This window comes from Saccopteryx leptura, chromosome 3, assembly GCF_036850995.1.
Source record: "Saccopteryx leptura isolate mSacLep1 chromosome 3, mSacLep1_pri_phased_curated, whole genome shotgun sequence".
Taxonomy (NCBI): domain Eukaryota; kingdom Metazoa; phylum Chordata; class Mammalia; order Chiroptera; family Emballonuridae; genus Saccopteryx; species Saccopteryx leptura.
This window is the reverse complement of record NC_089505.1, coordinates 63888465-63908106: the sequence shown is the minus strand read 5'-3', so window position 1 is coordinate 63908106 and position 19642 is coordinate 63888465. Positions and strand designations below refer to the sequence as shown.

The following is a 19642-nucleotide window of genomic DNA, read 5'->3' as shown; positions in this document are numbered from 1 at the left end:
GAGAGAGAGAGAGAGAGAGAGAGAGACAGGGGGAGGAGCAGGAAGCATCAACTCCCATATGTGCCTTGACCAGGCAAGCTCAGGGTTTCGAACCGGCGACCTCAGCATTTCCAGGTCGATGCTTTATCCACTGCGCCACCACAGGTCGTCTGGGGTTATCTTTAATCAGTAGTGGGTCAGATCAAGGTCCTGTAGTTTTATGGAAACCTGGGGATCATCAGAGGTAGGGAGGAATGGTGATATACCGTGGTCAGTTGTGGAGATTAAGATGTCACTGAGAAACACTGCAAGTCAGGAGGGTGCATGTTGGGAGTCTATGGACACACTAAGCTGACCTGGGGTCACTTTGAGGTCACGGGGAGGCCAAGATAGCAAAGAGGTCTTCTCTTGAGGAATTCTCCGTTGCTAGGCAAGCGGTTCCCAGGGCGCCGTTGCTAGGGATTTGTGCTTTTTAAATGCTACGCCCCTTTCCCCTGAAGGCTCCGCCCCCGCAGCCAACCACACATCAGTCTTAGGCACAAAGGCCGCGCCCACCTTCCTGCCTCGCCCACAGCCCCAGAACCGTTACCCGAGCGACGGCCGGGGCTCGTCCCGCCTCCCTACCCTGTTGCCAATCGAAGAGACGTCGCCCGGGCGACGACCCCACCTCTTCCGGCGCAGGCTCTCGGCTTCCGTCAGGGGGCCTGGCGACAGGCGGCGGTCCGGCTGCGGCGGGAGCCGGGGCGGGGGTAGGGGGGCGCCGAAGATGGCGGCGGGCGGCGCGGAGGGCGGCGCAGCCCCCGGCACCTCCATGGGCGACTGCGCAGAGATCAAGTCACAGTTCCGCACCCGCGAAGGTTTCTACAAGCTTCTCCCCGGAGACGGCGCCGGTCGCAGGTCGGGTCCGGCTTCCGCCCAGACCTCGGCACCGCCCCAGCCGCCGCAACCCCCGCCTGGCCCTGCCTCCGCCTCCGGCCCCGGCGCCGCGGGCTCCGCGTCGTCTCCGCCTCCCTCAGGCCCCGGGCCCGGACCCGCCCTGCCTGCCGTGCGCCTCAGCCTCGTGCGCCTCGGGGAGCCGGACAACGCTGGGACCGGGGAGCCGCCCGCCACGCCCGTGGGCCTGGGAGCCGGAGGAGACCGCGTCTGCTTCAACTTGGGCCGCGAGCTCTATTTCTACCCGGGCTGCTGCCGCCGCGGGAGCCAACGGGTGAGCGGCCTGCATCACGAGCGGCCTGGGTGTTGAGAGGATGGGGGTCCCCAGGTGATCCAGAAATGGAGGCCCGAATGATGTGTGGCTCTGAAATAGGCATCCTAGAGGTGATGGACATCCCAGGGGAAAAGGGTTCTTGGAGGTAATACAGAACTCTAAAAGGTAATAGGAGGCCTCCTGGTGCTGGACATCCTGGAGGTGATGGGAAACTGTGGGGTCATGTGGGATCCCTGAGTTATGTGTTGGGGTTCTGGGATGGTTGAGTATTCTGAAGGTTATGGAGAATACGAGACAATGTAGATCCTCCCGGGTTCTGGGTGGCAGGCATTCTGCAGGTGATGGGGAATCCTGAGGTGATGCAGAACCAGGGATGTTGCAGTCTGGAGATGTTAGGATGTGGTCTTGAGACTTGGGCAGCCAAAGGTAAGGATTTTGGAAGTGATGGGGGCTTAGAGGTGATAGAGACCCCAGAGAAAATTAGGGTTTTGGAGGTAATGAGGGTCCTAGAGAAAATAAGAATCTGAGCGAAGGGGGGGGGGGATCTGGAGGTGATGAGAGCCAAGAGAGGATATCCTCAGGTGTGATGGGTGTCTCTACAGTGATCTAGGTGCCATAGGGGATGAGACCCCGGGAGTTTATGGTGGTCCCCAGAAGTGAAGGGGATCCTGAGACTCCAGAGGGGATGAAGGTACCTAAATGTGGGGGACCATGAGGTTTAATGGGTCCCTGAACTGTGATAGGAGTCCTGAGATTTAGGGACTCCAAAGTGAAGGGACCCCTGAGATGGACTTTAGAGACCTGGGGATTTGGGTGACCCTGAGTTTTGAGGGGCTAGGAATATTGTGCTACTAAGACCCAGGGAAGTTGGTTGAGGTTATGGGGCAGTACTGGAACTGAATTAGAGCTCAGGGACTATGAGGATCCCAAATCCTGATGCTGTGGGTAAGGGTGTCCCTGAAGTTGGAAGGCTCCAACTTTGGGGAGATATAGTGGTCTTATACCTGGGGCAGGGAATCCTTTCTGTCTGCTGTTTTTTCAAGTCTATCTGAGATTTGGGTCCTTCTTCCTGTCTGTGGTTGCCTTCTCCCTCCTCTCTCACCCATCTACCAACCCACTTCCCTCAGGCGTTTAACCCTGCTTCCTCTTAGTGGTTTCCCCCAACCTCAATATCCTCTTCCTTCCTTAATAGTAGAAGCCATTAACTCCTTTTTTCTCATCGCTTAAGTCCATTGATCTCAACAAGCCAATTGACAAGCGGATCTATAAGGGCACCCAGCCCACCTGCCATGACTTCAACCAGTTCACTGCTGCCACAGAGACCATCTCCCTGCTGGTGGGGTTCTCAGCCGGCCAGGTGCAATACCTGGATCTCATCAAGAAGGACACCAGCAAGCTATTCAATGAAGAGGTGATTGTGGACTCCCGGGGGCCCCTTCCACCCCCTCCCCCACACACTGTTTCCCATTAGACTGCAGCTCCCTGGGGAGCAGTGTAGGCCTGAGGGGGGCAGGATGAGGGAAAGGAGAGGGCTGGACTGACAGCTGTGTGGGATGGGCAGCTGGCAGCAGCTAGTGTGACATGATAGCAGCTAATAGTGACACCGGTGCCTGCTATGCCCAGGCCCTGTGATGTTAGCCACATGCTGAACACATCCTCCTGGAGTTTTCATCAACCAGTGGGTTAGGGTTTGAGAGGCCCATTTTACAAATTAGAGAACTGAGGCTTGTCCCTGGTTCAGACTAATTTAAAATTAGAGCCCTTGGTCTTCAAATTCTGGGCCCTGTGAGCATTGAATTCAGATCCTTGCTGTACCATATTTACTCACCGTGTGGCTTTGGGAAGATGACAGTTCCTCCCTGACCCATGCTTTTCTTCCTCTGCAAAATGGGATTTCCGTCCCTACCTCACAGGATTGTTGTAACACAATGCACGGAGCTTGCTCAGTCCTGGGCGGACTTGGCACAAGAGGATATGCCAGCGAGCAGCCTTATCCATGGGTAGGGACTGCTCTGCCCTGCGTCTCCTCTGTTCAGAGGCGGTGTTCCATCTACATGGAATGCATGAATGGTAGAACGACGTGAGTGGAACAGTGACTGGAGTAAAAGTGTTCCAGTTTGCTCATTCACAGAATATTTATTGAGCATTCGTTCTGTGCCAGGCATGTTCTCAGCACTGGGCCTGCCTTTTTGGAGCCTTCATCTAGCTAGAGAGACAGTTATCAAACAGGTGATGCATGCTGTATGTCGGAAGGCGCTGAGTGCTGCAGAGGAAAAGCTGGCAGAGAAGGGGCACAGGGAGTGCGGTGTAAACAGGGTGCTCAGGAAGGGCCTCGCTGGAAGGTGACATTGAAAAAAAGCCACGAAGGAGGCAAGAAGAGTTATCTGAGGAAGGACATTCTCAGTAGAGGTAACAGCTAGGACAGAAGCCCTGAAGCAGGACCTGGCCAGGGCAGTTATCGAGGAGGGCGACAGGGTGGCGGGTGAGCTCCGAGAAATCCTGTGTGGGGCCACGTCATGTAGGGGCTGGAAGGCTGTGGAAAAGACGTGGGCTTTTAGAACCTCTCTTCCCCAGGGTTCATCTAAGCCATAGAACACAGAAATAGTTTGATTTGGTTATTTTCTTAATCCTCCCAAGAATGAGAAGCAACTTAGATACCTAGAAAAGCAGTCAATTCTTTCCATTCAGTGGATGCCAGAGGGTGAAGGGCTTTCAGGCCTAATTCTCTATGGAGCCATGGTTAAGAAAGGCTGTCCTGGTGCTCACGGGAGCGCGCCAGGTGCTGACTCACATTTTAACAGCAACTACCTGGCAAGAAGGTAGGGAGTGGACACGGGCAGTGGAGGCCTGGTTGCCAGTTAGGCCATTACAGGGTTGATGGCAGCTGGGACTAGGTGATTGGGGTGAGCAGAAGTCAGGTTCTGCGGACTATTAAAGAATTGGATGTATTAAAAAAAAAAAAGAATTGGATGTGTGTTGTGAGGAGGAAAGGAGCAAAGGTGAGCTGCAAGCAGAATGGGCTTGTCACTCATGTGTCCTGGAAACACCAGGTGCCTCTTGTGTGCAAATCTCTGTGCTCTGGGGTTGGAACAGTGAACTAAATAGACGAAGATCCCTTCCTTGGGGGAGCTGCATCCTATCAATCAGTTTGTTACCTTAAGCCTGAAACGGTAAAGATGGTGGGAGCCGTTAGAGGACAGTTCTGTGGAAGGCAGGACCGCCCCCTTGTCAACGATGGGACATTGAGGCTCCATGGAGCTCCTGTGGCCACCACACAAGCAGCCCTTCTCCCCCTGCGTTCCCATGACTGTCCTTTCCCATAGATTGGGGGCCCCTCTCCCAGGAGGCCTGGGCCACGTCTGATGACCTGGGGAATCAGGTTGGGAAGGAGACCTGATGGGCTGATTTTCTTCTCCCAACCCCCATCGTCTCCCCTGGCAGCGGCTGATTGACAAGACCAAGGTGACTTATCTGAAGTGGCTGCCTGAGTCAGAGAGCCTGTTCCTGGCATCACATGCCAGTGGTCACCTGTACCTGTATAACGTCAGCCACCCATGCGCCTCAGCGCCACCCCAGTACAGCCTGCTAAAGCAGGGTGAGGGCTTCGCTGTCTACGCTGCCAAGAGCAAGGCTCCCCGCAACCCGCTGGCCAAGTGGGCGGTGGGTGAGGGGCCCCTCAACGAGTTTGCCTTCTCACCCGATGGCCGGCACCTGGCCTGTGTCAGCCAAGATGGCTGCCTGCGCGTCTTCCACTTCGACTCCATGCTCCTGCGGGGGCTCATGAAGAGTTACTTTGGGGGCCTGCTTTGCGTGTGCTGGAGCCCTGACGGGCGCTACGTTGTAACGGGTGGTGAAGATGATCTGGTCACTGTGTGGTCCTTCACTGAAGGCCGCGTGGTAGCCCGTGGCCATGGCCACAAGTCCTGGGTCAACGCTGTGGCCTTCGACCCCTATACCACAAGGGCGGAAGAAACGGCAGCGGCCAGTGGTGACGGGGAACAGAGTGTCGAGGAGGAGGAGGAGCCTGAGGCAGCCGGCCCAAGCCCAAATGGGGGAGCCCCATTCTCCCCAATGCCCAAAGCCGGCTCCATCACCTACCGCTTCGGCTCAGCCGGCCAGGACACACAGTTCTGCCTGTGGGACCTCACCGAAGACGTGCTTTACCCACACCCACCCCTGGCCCGCACCCGCACTCTTCCCAGTACGCCTGGCACCACTCCACCTGCCACCAGCAGCTCTCGGGGTGGCGAGCCTGGCTCTGGGCCCCTGCCCCGCTCCCTGTCACGCTCCAACAGCCTCCCACACCCCGCGGGCAGTGGCAAGGTGGGTGGCCCAGGGGCAGCGACAGAGCCAGGCACTCCATTTAGCATTGGCCGCTTTGCCACACTCACGTTTCAGGAGCGGCGGGACCGGGGGTCAGAGAAGGAGCACAAGCGCTACCACAGTCTAGGCAACATCAGCCGGGGGGGCAGTGGTGGGGGTGGCAGCGGGGACAAGCCCAGTGGCCCAGTTCCCCGCAGCCGGCTGGACCCAGCCAAGGTGCTGGGCACGGCGTTGTGCCCACGCATCCACGAGGTGCCACTGCTTGAGCCCCTGGTGTGCAAGAAGATTGCCCAGGAACGGCTGACGGTCCTCCTCTTCCTGGAGGACTGCATCATCACCGCCTGCCAGGAGGGCCTCATCTGTACCTGGGCCCGGCCGGGCAAGGCGGTGAGTTGACCACAGCGGCCTTCCTGGGACCCAGGAAGAGGCGAGTTTTAGAAGAGGGTTTTGTCACTGTTGCCTGGCTCCCTGGGCTGAGGGGAAACCATGGCAATCTTAGTGTCTCAGAGCACAACCTCTCATGTCATAGAGTGATAGGCTCTCGAACCCTTGGCAACAGCAGAGAGAGGGTCGGGGAAAAGATGACAGCTGGGAATGGTGGAGACCATGGCCAGCTATTAGAAGGATGCCCATGGACCCAGCCAGGTCTTAACCACTGTTTACTTGGAGCCAGAGCTTTGTTTCTATGGGAAATGTGATTTTTAAATGGTGAAACTTTTTGGGTACTGAAGGTCAAGTTCTATGGCAAGACTGAGCCATGAGCCCAGCTTCCAGCCTCGGTCTGGACTGTTGGGATATCCGCTCACTGCTGGAAGTAGAGACTGGAAACTGAGGCTTGGGGTCCTGTCCTGTGCTTCTCCCTTTATGATTTCGGGCCAGTGTCAGCCCCTCTCAGACCTTCGTCACCTCTTAAGACAGGGAGGCTTGAAGATGGGTAGGAGGGTGTTGATGCGTCCACATCTTTGGGTGACCGTGAGGTTCAGGAAGTTCCCAGTGGGTGGAGTGCAGCCCTGGTGCCTTATAACTTAAGAGCCATGGGCTAAGATGTCTGAACTCCTCAGGGTCTGGGTTTGGGTTGCTAAGGTTCCAGGTTTGGGGGCTGTGGCTTAGTTCCTTGGAAGGGAGGTTTGGGGACCATAGTGTCCTGTATCCCTAGAACTTACAGCACTCTCAGAACCTTATAAGTGGGGCGTTGGGATTTGGCAGTCTGGAAAGTCCTGAAAGAGACCCCTCTGTCTCCCTAGTTCACAGACGAGGAGACCGAGGCCCAGACAGGGGAAGGAAGTTGGCCCAGGTCACCCAGCAAGTCAGTGGTAGAGGTAGGACTGTCCCTGAGTTCTTTCCACCAAGAATCTCAGGACCCCCCTCTGTTATAAGGGGACTCCAGTGTTTCCCCCTCCTCCCTACCTCCACCCTTACCCCACCCTCTGCTCAGGATCACCTGAGAACTTTAATTATTGTATTAAAGTGCCAGAAGCTAGAGCAGCAGCCTCTGTCCGGGAGGGGGGTCTGGGGTGGACTAAAGGGCAAGGCTAGGGTGGTGGGAGTCCCAGGTGGTCTCTAACTTCGTCCTGTCTCCCCTCTCATCTTCCCCAGGGCATCTCCTCCCAACCTGGCAACTCCCCAAGCGGCACAGTGGTGTGAAGCCAAGGATGTTGGGTTCCCTCACCCCCACGCCGCCTCCTAGCCATACCCTCTTGCTGACCTCATGCATCAACGTATTAACAAGACTAATCATGATGGATGGACTGCTCTGGCCCCCCACCCTGCACAAATTTGGGGGGCAGAGGGTCCCACCAGACTGGCCTAAACCCTAGGGGGATGTAGTGGCCCATGTGGTCTCAGTCTTGTCCCCACCCACTGCCAAGTACAATGACCCTTTCGCTGAAGTGTTAGCCTCAATCTTGTCCCCAGCATGTGACTTGTCACTAGGGGGGGAGGTGTGGGCAGAGAAACTCCCTACCCAAAAGGGCCCCAGCTCTGCAATGTGCCCCTCAGTCTCTGGGCAGGGCAGGGGTGGCCTGTCCCTCCCTGGTTCCAAACCCCATCCCCCCAGCTGTTTGTGCTTTTGAAGAGTGTTAAATTATGGAAGCCCCTCTGGCCCTTCCTGTCTCCAGCACCTTTTATTTATACTAAAGTTCCTTGTTTTCACAGCGTCTCCGTTTCCTTCCTCAGAGGTGTGGAGGGAGTGTGTGTGAGTTTTCACTGAGCTATATCAGCGCCCCCCCCCTTTTTTTTTCTTTAAGAGACGGGAACATCAATCTGTTCCTGCACGTGCCCTGGCCGGGGATCGAACTAACAACCTCAGTGCTTCGGGACTATGCTCTTAATCAACCGAGCTATCTAGCCAGGCCCCCCCCCTTTTTTTAATAAGAGAAAGTTTAGAAAGTTACAGAGGTACTAGAAGTGAGCCTGCTGGGCTGCATGGGCTCAGGAAATAAGGTGAAAGAAGGGCCCTTGGAACTTAGGAAAGTACAATTGAAGAGGATTCGAACAGGAGTGCTCTGTGGGGAAACAGCCTGTTAGTCCACTTTAACTGGGGAGCAGCTGGGCCCTGTCCCTCTATCCCGCCCATCCCCTTTTAGTAGGAAAACATGGTGAGAGGAGGACACACAGTACCAGCCAGTTTTGAGGTAGACCCATTGGATGGAAAAGAGCCCCTCCACCTCCCAAACCCTTGGGGAAGAGGGCTGCCACCAGGGCCCCCTCTTCAGAGTCCTCAGTGGGAGTTTGCAGAATTGTTCAAAAAATGCTCAAACTGTCCAAACCCAGTATTACAAGGTCTTCCCCAATGGGGTTCCTCGGGAACTCCAGAGTTTCAGAGCGAGCAGTCTTGAGCCCAGGTCTTGGCCTCCTGCTGCCCCGGGCCGGGCATGCCTGGCGTTGCTGTCCAGAGCACACCCAAGACTATGGTTTCTTTCCTCCAGGAGAACTGTCCGCCCTGGAAGGACAGCGAAATCCCTCCTGGCTGACTCTCCTGCTCCGCCCACCCCACCCCCGAAATGTTTCTGTTTCTAATCCTGGCCTGGGCAGGAATGTGGCTGCATGCCAGGGGCCAAGGAGCTATTTTGGGGGCTCCTCTGCCTCCCCCAGGCTTTGGCCAGTGGGTCACCCCTGGTCTTGGCTCCTGAGGGCCTCCCTTCCCAATTCTCACACCACCCCTTCCCCTCCTACCAAAAAAAAAAAAAAAAAAAAAAAAAACCAACAAAAAAAAATCTGTAAAGCAGAGGGCCTGAGGGCTAAATTTAAACTGTCCCAAAGTCTGAATCCCGGCTGAGTCACCCGCAAAGCTGCCCTGGCCTCCCGGCCCCCTCCCAGGCCTCACCCCTTTCTCCTCCCTGCAACTCCAGGGCTTGGGAGGGGTGTTACCAGGTCGCTCTGGACCTCAATTGGTCCCCTCTGGGGAATGGGAGGGCTCATTTTGGGCCTCTCTCTCACACCTGTAGCATTCCTCTGTGCTCCACCTTTTAATTGGGTTGGGTTGCTGAGGGGTTGAGATTCTCCTCCCCCCAATCTCACACTTAAACGTTCTGGTGGGGGCTGGCTTGTGAGGGGTTAAGGCTGGGAGGTGGGAGAGGGCCGGCCAAGGGGTGGGGAGAAGGGGAGGAGGCCTTTGCAGCTAGCAGAGAGAAGTGGCCAGAGAGGCCCAGGGGACAGCCAGGGACAGACTGACATGCAGCTGGGGCCCGAGGGCCTGGACAGGGGCTGCCAGGCCCCGTGACGAGAGGACCCCGAGCCCCAGGCCCGGGGAGGGGGCCATGGTGCTGCCTGCCCGACATGTCAGCCGAGGTGCGGCTGAAGCGGCTCCAGCAGCTGGTGCTGGACCCCGGCTTCCTGGGGCTGGAGCCCCTGCTCGACCTTCTCCTGGGCGTCCACCAGGAGCTGGGTGCCTCCGACCTGGCTCAGGACAAGTATGTGGCTGACTTTTTGCAGTGGGGTGAGTACCTGCCTGCATGAGCTCCCCCAGATTGGGAGGTGGAAATGGGTTGGGCATAAAGGTGGCTCTTGTTGGGACAGGATAGACATGGGGAAAGCCTCCCATTCAGGGGCCCAGAGCTTGGACCTGGGTCCTGGGGTGACATGTCCCTACCCCCATGCCACTCTTGCTGGGCAGAGTGGGGTCAGCAGAGGTCAGGACAGCCATGACTCAGAACAATGACTTGGGAATTGTTGTAGGCTGGGCAGGGAACAGCCTCCCATGGTTCCCCTGGCACCTCTCTCCCCAAGTCTGGGCGCAGGGACATGCTGGGAGCCCTATCTCCTAGGATGCCCACACACACCAAAATGGGCCCCATGGCCCTCTCCCCTGGTTTCCCAGAGCACAGGGGCTGGCATAAGGGACAGAATGGGGCAGCTGCCAGGGGCGCGGCCGACAGGCAGGTGTTAGGCGCCAGCCTCTCCAGCTGCCCCGACAGGTGCCCAGGCACTGGGAGGGCTCAGTGACTCAGGCGGGCCCTGGGGCACAACCAGCTCTGCAGAGAGGCGCCACCCAGTACACTCTCTACCCCCTGGATGGAGAAGCCCCCTCCCCATCCATTTTGGTCCCTTTTAGTCTGCATGGGTCCTCCTTGACTCCTCTCCAGCTCCCAGATCTGTTCATCCTTCATGAACTCCAGCCTTCCCTGTCTCCCACAAGCCCCTTCTTGTCAGGTTTCCCCTCAGAAACAGGTCCAGTCCTCCGGAGGGAAGATGCTTCACCCTCAGCCTCCTGCCTTGTCTGCCCCTACTCTCTCCTGGCCCAGGACTCAGTCTCACTCGGGTTTGGTTCTCTGTGACACTGCTGTTCTGCCCCTCCACTGTCTGTCCCTCAGTTTCCTCTTTCTGCCTTCTCTGGCTCCTTCTTTGTGTCCATCTCTTTGGGACCCAGGTCCTGCTCCTCTTTCCACCTCCCATTTCACAGATGGGAAGGTGGAGGCCACGGCCACTCAGCCTCTGGAGGAAACTTCTCCCCACAACTCTTAGCAACTAACTCTCTTAGCACCCCTTTTGCAAGGATGGAGTTTGGCCTGCGGGGTAAACTGAGACGTGAGGTGGGGGCAGGGATCTGGCTCTCCTGTGAGGAGCACTCCTTTTGTGGCCTGAGCAGCATCCTGCAGCCCTCCCCTGCTGGCTTGGGCGGGGGAGGGGGCCTGGGTTCCCACTGCCTTAAAAGGGCTCAATGTTTTGGCTCTCTCCTCCCCCCCAATCCTGGGCCCTGGCTGGTTCTTCCCTACTGGCCCAGTCTCCCCAAGTTCCATGGGGGCCCCTCTCTCTGCTCTGTAACCCACTGTATCTCCCCTCATTTCTACTCACCCCATCCCTCTCTCCACCATGCCCTGAGATCCAGTGTCTTCTACCCCATGGGGTCTAGGCCTCCCTCTCCCATGTCCCTGATCTCCTGCCTTGACATCCAGTGCCCCCCCCCCATTCCCAAACTGTCCCATTTAACATTCCTAGCTGTAGGACCTTGGGAAAATGACTTCACCTGTCTGAGCCTTGAGTCCCCAACTGTAAATAAAGGATAATAATAGACTACTCCTCCTGGCATTGCAAGGACCGGGAGAACACATTTGAACAGGGCCTGGAGCCCAGGATAGGGGTCCACTCTGGCCTTGTCTCTCTTCAATTCCTTCTCCCAGCCCCGCCCCCAAACTCAGTGTTTCCCAAAGGGTGGTCCAGGAATCACCTGCCTCTGAACCTAGAAGGACTGGGTAAAGCTGCATGTTCTGGCCCTTTTCTCATCACCACGAGTCGGGGTGGAGGCCTGAAGCCCAGGGGGCGCTAGACCTGGGCCTGTTCTCCCTCTGTCCTTTGGGGCCTCCCTTCTTCAGACTTCTGTTCCCCCACAAACCTTATCCTGCTCCCACAAGAGCCCTCTGGCCCAATGCCTTGTCCTGAAAAGGGGTTCCCAGGTATCCCATCTCTCTCGGAGGGCAGTTTTGCATCCCCCAAACATAACCGTGTTTATGTGGGGAGGCCTTTGGAGGCAGACAGTCCGAAGGGAAGGGGCAGAGAGAGGGGGAGACCGAAAGTGGAGAGAACAGGGACAGGGAGCAAGACTGAGGAACAGAGGGTGGGACTTCCTCCTCGTCTCCACCGTCAGTCCCAGTGACCCTAGGTTCTCACGCCCCCTTCCCCGTAGCGGAGCCTATCGCGGCGAGGCTAAAGGAGGCCCGACTGCAGAGGGACGACTTCGAGATTCTAAAGGTGATCGGACGCGGGGCGTTCAGCGAGGTAAGCCCTGGGCCACAACAGGCAATCTTGACTTTTCGTGCCTTGGGCCTGACATAGGAGTTGGGGTGGGGCCTTAGAAATTGATGAATGAGTTTAGAAACAGACCAGCAGGGGTGGGCGGAGCTTACGACAAATAGGCGTGGTGTACCAGTGGGCGGGCTTTGGGTGGAGTCGGGTCTGGTGGATCCTGGGTGTTCCTCGCCACTTTCAACCCAGTTACCCCATTTCGGCCTTCAGGTAGCGGTAGTGAAGATGAAACAGACGGGCCAGGTGTACGCCATGAAGATCATGAATAAGTGGGATATGCTGAAGAGAGGAGAGGTGAGGCCCGTGGCTGGATGTGCAGGACCCTGAGGATCTTCCCCCCAAACTCCCTCAACCACTTCAGCTCCTCCGGGTGCCCCGCAGGTGTCGTGTTTCCGCGAAGAGAGGGATGTGTTGGTGAACGGGGACCGGCGCTGGATCACGCAGCTGCACTTTGCCTTCCAGGATGAGAACTACCTGGTGAGCCCCAGGCCGGGTGACTAGAGGGACATACCTCCACCCCAAGGCTGTTAACGAGGCGAGGGCAGGGACAGGTTCTAGGTCGGAGGAGCTACCTTGAAATGCCTGCGGGAGTCTGTGTGGTAGGAACGGGCTTCCTTTCCCAGGATGGTAGATGTTCCTTACCGTTCTTTTCTCAGGTTGATTCTGGGGGGCTCTATAAAGTTGCCGCCTTTGGGGAAGTCTTACCTGGGATGGGAGAGCTCTGTATGGGGACCACTGGGCTGGGGTTATTGTGGGGGGCTCTACAATCTGGGCATTAGGAGGTCTCTGGGTTCTTTTCTTACCCTCTCTCAGATGGGGTGAATCTCTACCTAATGGCATCTACAAGAATTCGTGGGGGTTTTTTGGGGAGGGGGTCTCTGATATGGCCTGGAAGATCTCTGGGGCTCCCATGGGGATGCTACTGCGAGACTCTGCCCAGGAATGGGGCATTTCTGGGAGTCTTTGTGGCGGGTTATCAGCGATAGGGATGTAGAGGGATTACCAACCCCCGTGACACACCTCCTCCCAGTACCTGGTCATGGAGTACTACGTGGGTGGGGACCTGCTGACGCTGCTGAGCAAGTTTGGGGAGCGGATTCCAGCGGAGATGGCGCGCTTCTATCTGGCCGAGATTGTCATGGCCATAGACTCGGTGCACCGACTAGGCTATGTGCACAGGTGGGTGCTGCAGGGGCTGAGGGGCGGGGCCTGCGTGTGGGGTGTGGAGAGGGATCCAAATGTTGCACCGCCAGATGGGGCTGAGCCTGGAAAGGGACCTGGCTGGCTGGGGCTTACTGGACACTGGCCCTGAGGAGTTGGGTCTACAACTGTAGAATCCGTAAAGGGGCGGAACTCATGGAGAGGAGGCCTGAGGTCACGGCCTGGAGGCTTGGGAATTAGAGAGCCCAGTCCCTGAGATGGTGCAGACGGAGCCTGGTGAGACATAGAGGGAGGCTTACTTATCCCCCCCTTCACTCCCTCATTTCTTCTGCGCAGAGACATCAAACCGGACAACATCCTGCTGGACCGCTGCGGCCACATCCGTTTAGCGGACTTTGGCTCCTGCCTCAAGTTGCAGGCTGACGGAACGGTGAGCACTGAGCATGAGCGGAGTGCCTAGCGTGTGCCACCATTGAGGGGTGGACTGAGGTGCAGGGCTGAAGTGTGTGGGTAAAACTAGGATAAAGGCAGGGCTAGATTTGGATGGGGAAGAGGGAGGTGACCCAGGCCTGCATGTAAGGCTCAGGGTTACAACGGGGGGGGGGGGGGGGGGGGGCGGCACGACCACGACTAAGCGCTTGGGCGTGGCTAGGGCGGAGAGGCGTGGCTGAACCCTACTCTGGTTCTGTTGGCTCAGGTGCGGTCGCTGGTGGCTGTGGGCACGCCCGACTACTTGTCTCCCGAGATCTTGCAGGCTGTGGGCAGCGGGCAGGGGACAGGCAGCTACGGGCCGGAGTGTGACTGGTGGGCACTGGGCGTGTTTGCCTATGAAATGTTCTACGGGCAGACACCCTTCTATGCCGATTCCACAGCCGAGACCTACGGCAAGATCGTGCACTACAAGGTGAGCAGGGCCGCTGGAGCCCCTGATCCCTCTGCAACTGCTCCCAGGCTGACACCCTGGCATTTTCCTCTCCTTCTGAGCAGGAGCATCTGTCTCTACCGCTGGCTGACACAGGAGTCCCTGAGGAGGCTCGCGACCTCATCCAGCAACTGCTGTGTCCTCCAGAAACACGGCTGGGTCGGAATGGAGCAGGTGAATTCCAGAAGCATCCTTTTTTCTTTGGCCTCGACTGGGATGGTCTCCGAGACAGCGTGCCTCCCTTTACCCCGGATTTTGAGGGTGCCACTGACACGTGCAACTTCGATGTGGTAGAAGACAGGCTCACTGCCATGGTGAGCGGGGGCGGGGTAGGTACCTTCAACCCCTGCTTCCCCCATAAAGTTCGGGTTAGGAGAGCACCCACCTCCTGGGGTCCTGAAATCATTTCTTCCCCTTAACAACTGCTCTGTGACTGTCCAGTGCGGGGAACCCAACAGTGACCTAGACTCAGTCCAGTGGTAGACCCAAGACTTGTTCCCAAACAATGACACCCAGAGAGATCAGGGCTGAGATAAGAGAGTGCAGGGGACAGGGCTTCCTGGAGGGCTTCCTAGAGGAGGGCACTATATAAGCTGAGACCTGGAAGGATGAGAGGTGAAAGGCAGGAACGCTCCGTAGAGAAATCTCCCTCCCTTAGGTCATCTCTCTCTCTCTCAACTGTTACATAAACTATTTGTAGTGCCTATTCCACCTGGGTGCCCTTGTGCTGGGCACTGCTGCGGACATACATGGCCCAAGCCAGTCCTGGTCCCTCATCCACTTCCAGTCTGGAGAAGTATATAATGATACTGTGGCAAGTGCCCTGAGGGAAACAGGACACAATAAATGATAGAAACACTTTATATAGACCCTAAGTAAGGGTGGGTTTGGGGCACACATTTAAGGTCAAAACTGGGAAGGGGTGAGGGACCAGTTCTGACAACCAATGGTCATCTCCCATCTGATTCTCTTGTATAGGAGACGCTGTCAGACATGCAGGAAGGCGTGCCACTGGGGGTCCACCTGCCTTTTGTGGGCTTTTCCTACTCCTGCATGGCCCTCAGGTAAGAGCTGCCCCTTTGTGGCTTGTGAGGAGCAGGCTGGGGGTGCTGGCCTCCTGAGGGCCCAGGAGACCACTCAGGGTCCTGGTGTCCTGGCCCATCAGTGCCCAGTAGAATTATAGGATCAGTCTTGGAACCAAGGACTCTTAAGAACCCAGAGTTGTAGGACCTTAAAATCTCAGACCACAGTACTTTGAAATTTTAGACTCAATTTTAGAGCCATTGACTCAGCCTTCCAGAGTCTTCCAACTTTTCACCTTTAGTTATTATTATTATTATTATTTTTGTATTTTTCTGAAGTTGGAAATGGGGAGGCAGTCAGACAGACTCCCACATGCGCCCGACCAGGATCCACCCAGCATGCCCACCAGGGGGCGATGCTCTGCCCATCTGGGGCATCGCTCTGTTGCGACCAGAGCCATTCTAGTGCCTGAGGCAGAGGCCATAGAGCCATCCTCAGCGCCCAGGCCAACTTTGCTCCAATGGAGCCTTGGCTGTGGGAGGAGAAGAGAGAGACAGAGAGGAAGGAGAGGGGAAGGGGTGGAGAAGCAGATGGGCGCTTCTCCTGTGTGCCCTGGCCGGGAATCGAACCCAGGACTCCTGCACACCAGGCCGATGCTCTACCACTGAGCCAACTGGCCAGGGCCTCACCTTCAGACTTCTAGTACACAGAGTCATAGGACCTCAGAAACTTAGAAAATAAAATGTTTAGAATGTTTAAATCAATCTTAAAACAACACAAACTCATTGACTCACTCACAAAGGTTTTATAATCATAAAACCTTTTAAAAACATTAATTTTACTAATACATTGCTTGGTGCTACTAAATCATAAAATATGAATAAGAACGAAGAAGCCTACCATCAACAATAATCCCTGGCTCACATGTACACACACATGCATTTAACAACCCTGAGAACATGCCAATTCTAATCTGTTTTGTTACCAATGTATTGAAAATACTATTTCTTATCATGAATGAACTACAACCTGCTCCTGACCTGCTTTGTATATTCTCCTTACCCAGAACTCAGTTGGTCCTCTGTTCTAAGCCAGGCTAGATGAACAGCCACAGGTTGGTCTAGGTGCATGTCCAGAATTGTTAGGTCCTTGAGACATAGTTTCATAAAGGGATTGCTGGATTGGGAGGGACATCTTGTATTGCCATTCTGTATTTGTAGGGAGGCTCTGTCCACTTCCCAACAGCTGGGGATGAGGGGGTGTTCTGATATCTAGAGTCACAGTATAGAGATCCAGATCCACACCCAGTCTTAAGACTATATCTTTGGAAGTGGCCAGAGTTCCTGTTTAAGGTACAGAGGGTGGCTTCCAGGGACCTGAGGCCATGCAAGGGACGGGCCTTTTCCTTTCCAAGAAGAGGACCTGTCACACTGACCTAGCAATTTGTTCCCTTCACTCTGCCCCTTCCCCATCCTGAAGTCATGGGGTCTTTGGATCTGGCTGGCCCATGGTCACAAGCTAGGGAGTCCTGGCTCTCCCACTCCCCCGCCCTTTCCCTTCCCCAGGGACAATGAGGTCCAGGGCCCCATGCCCATGGATCTGGAAGCCGAGCCATTGCCTGAGCCACCTGTGCAAGTGCCCAGTCTGGAGCCCACCAGGGTGTCCCCACTGGAGAAAACGGTGAGTTGTTGGAGGAAAGGGTCAGTCAGGGAAGGCAAAGACATCCAGGTAGTGAATGCCTCGGAGCACTAAGCCCTCTGGGAGCTTACTCAGAAAGAGACTAGAAACAGACAACATAACTTCTCTTAGAGATGATCAAGAGCATAGAGTGTGTGGGTATGGGCAGGGGCTCTCTGGGGAGGCGGAGACCTGCAGAAGGAGGAGGACTGCCCATGGAAGAAAAGTACCCAATGATTAGCAGAGAATACCTCTGGGCAAAGTCCCTGAGGTGGGACCCAGCTGGTTTGTTCTTGACCAGGAAAGCAAGGTACTGAGGCTGAATTGCTCCAGGAGGTGTGTGTGCACTGTGGGTAAAGAGTGGAGGGAAGGGCGGCTGCAGAGGCCAGCCCAAACAAACCAAACGGCCTTTCGGTGCAGCAGGCCTTCTCTGAGGGCACCGAGGAGCTGGTGAAATTCTGAGCAAAGGAGCAACATGGTCAAGTTGAGTTAGTATTTTAGGAACAACCCTTTGTTCCTATAAGGAGGTGGATGGAAGTGGAACCCATTAAAAGCTGGAGACCAGGGTGGAAACTGAGTTAAGGAAGGTGGGGGCTTAGATCACTGCAGGAGCAATGGGGATTCCAGAAAGATCTAGGGATGAGGGAGTAGAGGACAGGAGAGGATCCGAGGCCTGCAACCTATGCCCAAGTGTTGAGTGCTCCGGGAGTCACAGGTGCCCTAAGCCCAGTCCCTATCTGCAGGCTGAAGTGGCAGTTCCAGCAGCCATCCCAGCGGCTGTGGCAGAGGCTGAGGTGACCTTGCAGGAGCTCCAGGAGGCCCTGGAGGAGGAGATGCTTACCAGGCAGAGCTTGAGCCGGGAGCTGGAGGCCATCCGCATGGCCAACCAGAACTTCGCCAGGTCGGGGCACGGGCACGAGCACAGGGGCCTGTCAGTACCTTTAGCGGCCTCTCTAGGGGATTCCAAAGAGCTCACGCTCCTTACCTCCCCTTAGTCAACTCCGTGAGGCCGAGGCCAGGAATCGAGACCTGGAAGCGCACATCCAGCAGCTGCAAGAGCGGATGGAAGGGCTGCAGGCAGAGGGAGCAGCGGGTGAGCTCCTCGTTGCCCCCTTTCCCGAGGGCACCAGGGGAAGTGGGTCTGCCAGCGTGCGTGGACACCCAGAGGGAGGGCGAGGGGCCCAGGCTGGGGCACACCGCGCCACCGCCCTCCTCCGTCATTCACGCGCCCTACACCTCTCTCTTCTCCTTCCAGCTGTCACGGGGGTCCCCAGTCCCCGGGCCACGGATCCACCTTCCCATGTAAGACCCCTCTTTTTCCCCTGCGTCAAGCCTGCTGCCCTCTCTACAGATCCTGTCCCCGTCTCCCCCAATCAGATATAGGGTTCACCCTTACCTCTTTGGGGTTCCAGGCAACAGAACCTTTCATTCAGCCCCATATTCACCAGATCTCCACAGTTCAGGCCTCTCACCAAATTCCTCTTGGGAGCTCCCTCAATTCCCTCCCGACCTTGGCTCCCCTTGCTGTCTCTCGCCCCCACTCCTCCCCCGTCGAGGTGGCTGGGCTCCGATTGGGTCACCTGTCCCTTCTCTCTCCAGCTAGATGGCCCCCCGGCCGTGGCTCTGGGCCAATGCACGCTGGTGGGGCCAGGCCCCATGCACCGCCGCCACCTGCTGCTCCCTGCCAGGGTATGTCCGGCTGCTCACACCCACTCGCCGCCACCGCGCCCCTGCCTTGCTCCACGCACCACAAGCCGCCTCTGTGAGGCTGGGCTACTGCGGGAAGGGAGGGTACTTTTGGTGCTAATCAACACAAGCCGCTAGAAAGTAGCCAATGGCGAGTTTGGACAAGACTAGATGCTTGCGAGCAGACCAACCACAGCTCCTCGATTTGTCGGGGGTGGGGCAGTGCAGAGAGAAAAATGGACCCACAGGTGACAAAGACTGGGGCGAGTTCCAGCAGCCAAGCAGAAGCCCGTGTTGCTAGTGCTGATCCCGCCCTCTCTCCCGCAGGTCCCTAGGCTTGGCCTATCGGAGGCGCGTTCCCTGTTCCTGTTCGCCGCTGCTCTGGCTGGTACCGCCGCCCTGGGCTGCACTGGGTTGGTGGCCTGCTCAGGCCATCTCGCCCCTGTCTGGCGCCGCGCAGGAGCCGCCTTCGCCCCCTGAACTTTAGAACCCCAGCCTGTTCTCCACTCGGGCCCCGCTGGAGTGTTGGGTGACCCGGGCTCGGCCCAGAAACCACTCCCACCGCCTCCCCATTCACACCACTCCTGGCGTGGGTCTCCGCCCCAACTCTAGCCTTGTGATCCAGGCCCGCCCCCTGGCGGCCGGGGAGGGAGGAGCCGGGCCCTAGGCCGGAGCGCAGGGCTTAAGGGCGGCTTGTAACCCAGAGCGGTGCTGCTGCTGTTGGGGCGGAGGCGTGGGGGGGGAATAGTGGACCACTTCCTCCGGCCTGGCTGAAGTTGCGACGTGCATAGGGCAAACTGCGATCTAGAGAAGGCAGCAGGGCCAGAGCTCAGCCATTTGTTTTTTACCCTCCACACACCCCACCCACATCGGCTCGAAAATCACAAACCCTTGTGCACGAGGCTCTGTTCTCCCGGGAACGTTCTCTCCAAGAGAACGTCTAGCGCGAGCCCCGCCCGCTCTCTCGGGAACCTTTCGCTTTTGCCAGCCCCACTTTTACGGGGCCTCCCGCGCCCTCCTCGTGTGCGCTGCTCTAGGAGTCACCGCCGGCTCCGCCTGCATCGGCAGTTTGAGTATTTATTGACCTGTCCTCCGATCCGCTGAAGGCTCCAGGACTCCAGCACCTAAACCCACGTTTTGGATGCACTGAAACCCTGACCTTCCTCAGTATTTATTATTTCTCCCCACCTAGGACCTCCACCCCCAGCCCTAGCGAATAAAAGGCCCTCTTGTCTCCAAAGCTCTGAACTCCGCGGTGCCTTATGTTTGCGTCGAGGGAAAGAGGTTGTTCAGTCTACCAATTAGAAGGCGAGTGGAGGCGGCCAATGGCCTGGTGGGGAGCTAGCCGAAGCGGACGAATCAAGGGTATGGGTGGGGGCTTCATAGGTGTGGTCTCAGCATCTGACCAATAGGAGAAGGCGAGC

The 19642-nt window shown here is 56.9% G+C and overlaps 2 protein-coding genes across 7 annotated transcripts; both read left to right on the top strand.

Moving 5' to 3' along the window:
- Nucleotides 1-656: 656 nt before the first annotated feature.
- On the top strand, nt 657-7660 carry DMWD (DM1 locus, WD repeat containing). Of its 2 annotated transcripts, XM_066373799.1 has the most exons (5): nt 657-1186; nt 2415-2597; nt 4628-5896; nt 6754-6828; nt 7106-7660. In XM_066373799.1, exons 1-5 carry the CDS (start codon nt 746-748, stop codon nt 7151-7153), a joined length of 2016 nt encoding a protein of 671 aa, XP_066229896.1. In that variant the 5' UTR covers nt 657-745; the 3' UTR covers nt 7154-7660. The 2 variants fall into 2 exon arrangements, with proteins under 2 accessions (XP_066229896.1, XP_066229897.1); XM_066373800.1 differs by lacking the exon at nt 6754-6828.
- Nucleotides 7661-9091: 1431 nt separating this feature from the next.
- DMPK (DM1 protein kinase) lies at nt 9092-19458 on the top strand. 5 transcript variants are annotated; one of them, XM_066373795.1, is made up of 15 exons: nt 9092-9446; nt 11631-11722; nt 11960-12043; nt 12131-12226; nt 12780-12928; nt 13247-13340; nt 13608-13814; nt 13898-14146; nt 14811-14896; nt 16421-16535; nt 17276-17433; nt 17528-17625; nt 17788-17834; nt 18136-18221; nt 18546-19458. In XM_066373795.1, exons 1-15 carry the CDS (start codon nt 9287-9289, stop codon nt 18703-18705), a joined length of 1881 nt encoding a protein of 626 aa, XP_066229892.1. In that variant the 5' UTR covers nt 9092-9286; the 3' UTR covers nt 18706-19458. The 5 variants fall into 5 exon arrangements, with proteins under 5 accessions (XP_066229892.1, XP_066229894.1, XP_066229890.1 ...); XM_066373797.1 differs by having other exon boundaries at nt 18132-18221; XM_066373793.1 differs by having other exon boundaries at nt 13898-14161.
- Nucleotides 19459-19642: the final 184 nt, after the last annotated feature.

What these genes read in the sequence shown, in the direction of transcription:
- DMWD (XM_066373799.1), top strand. Translation starts at nt 746, where the DNA reads ATGGCGGCGGGCGGCGCGGAGGGCGGCGCAGCCCCCGGCACCTCCATG. An exon ending in GGGCCCGGCCGGGCAAGGCG is followed by an intron (nt 5,897 to 6,753) that starts GTGAGTTGACCA and finishes CTGTCTCCCTAG; the next exon opens with TTCACAGACGAGGAGACCGA. An exon ending in CCAGCAAGTCAGTGGTAGAG is followed by an intron (nt 6,829 to 7,105) that starts GTAGGACTGTCC and finishes CATCTTCCCCAG; the next exon opens with GGCATCTCCTCCCAACCTGG.
- DMPK (XM_066373793.1), top strand. Translation starts at nt 9,287, where the DNA reads ATGTCAGCCGAGGTGCGGCTGAAGCGGCTCCAGCAGCTGGTGCTGGAC. An exon ending in TCCAGGATGAGAACTACCTG is followed by an intron (nt 12,227 to 12,779) that starts GTGAGCCCCAGG and finishes ACCTCCTCCCAG; the next exon opens with TACCTGGTCATGGAGTACTA. An exon ending in GCAAGATCGTGCACTACAAG is followed by an intron (nt 13,815 to 13,897) that starts GTGAGCAGGGCC and finishes CCTTCTGAGCAG; the next exon opens with GAGCATCTGTCTCTACCGCT.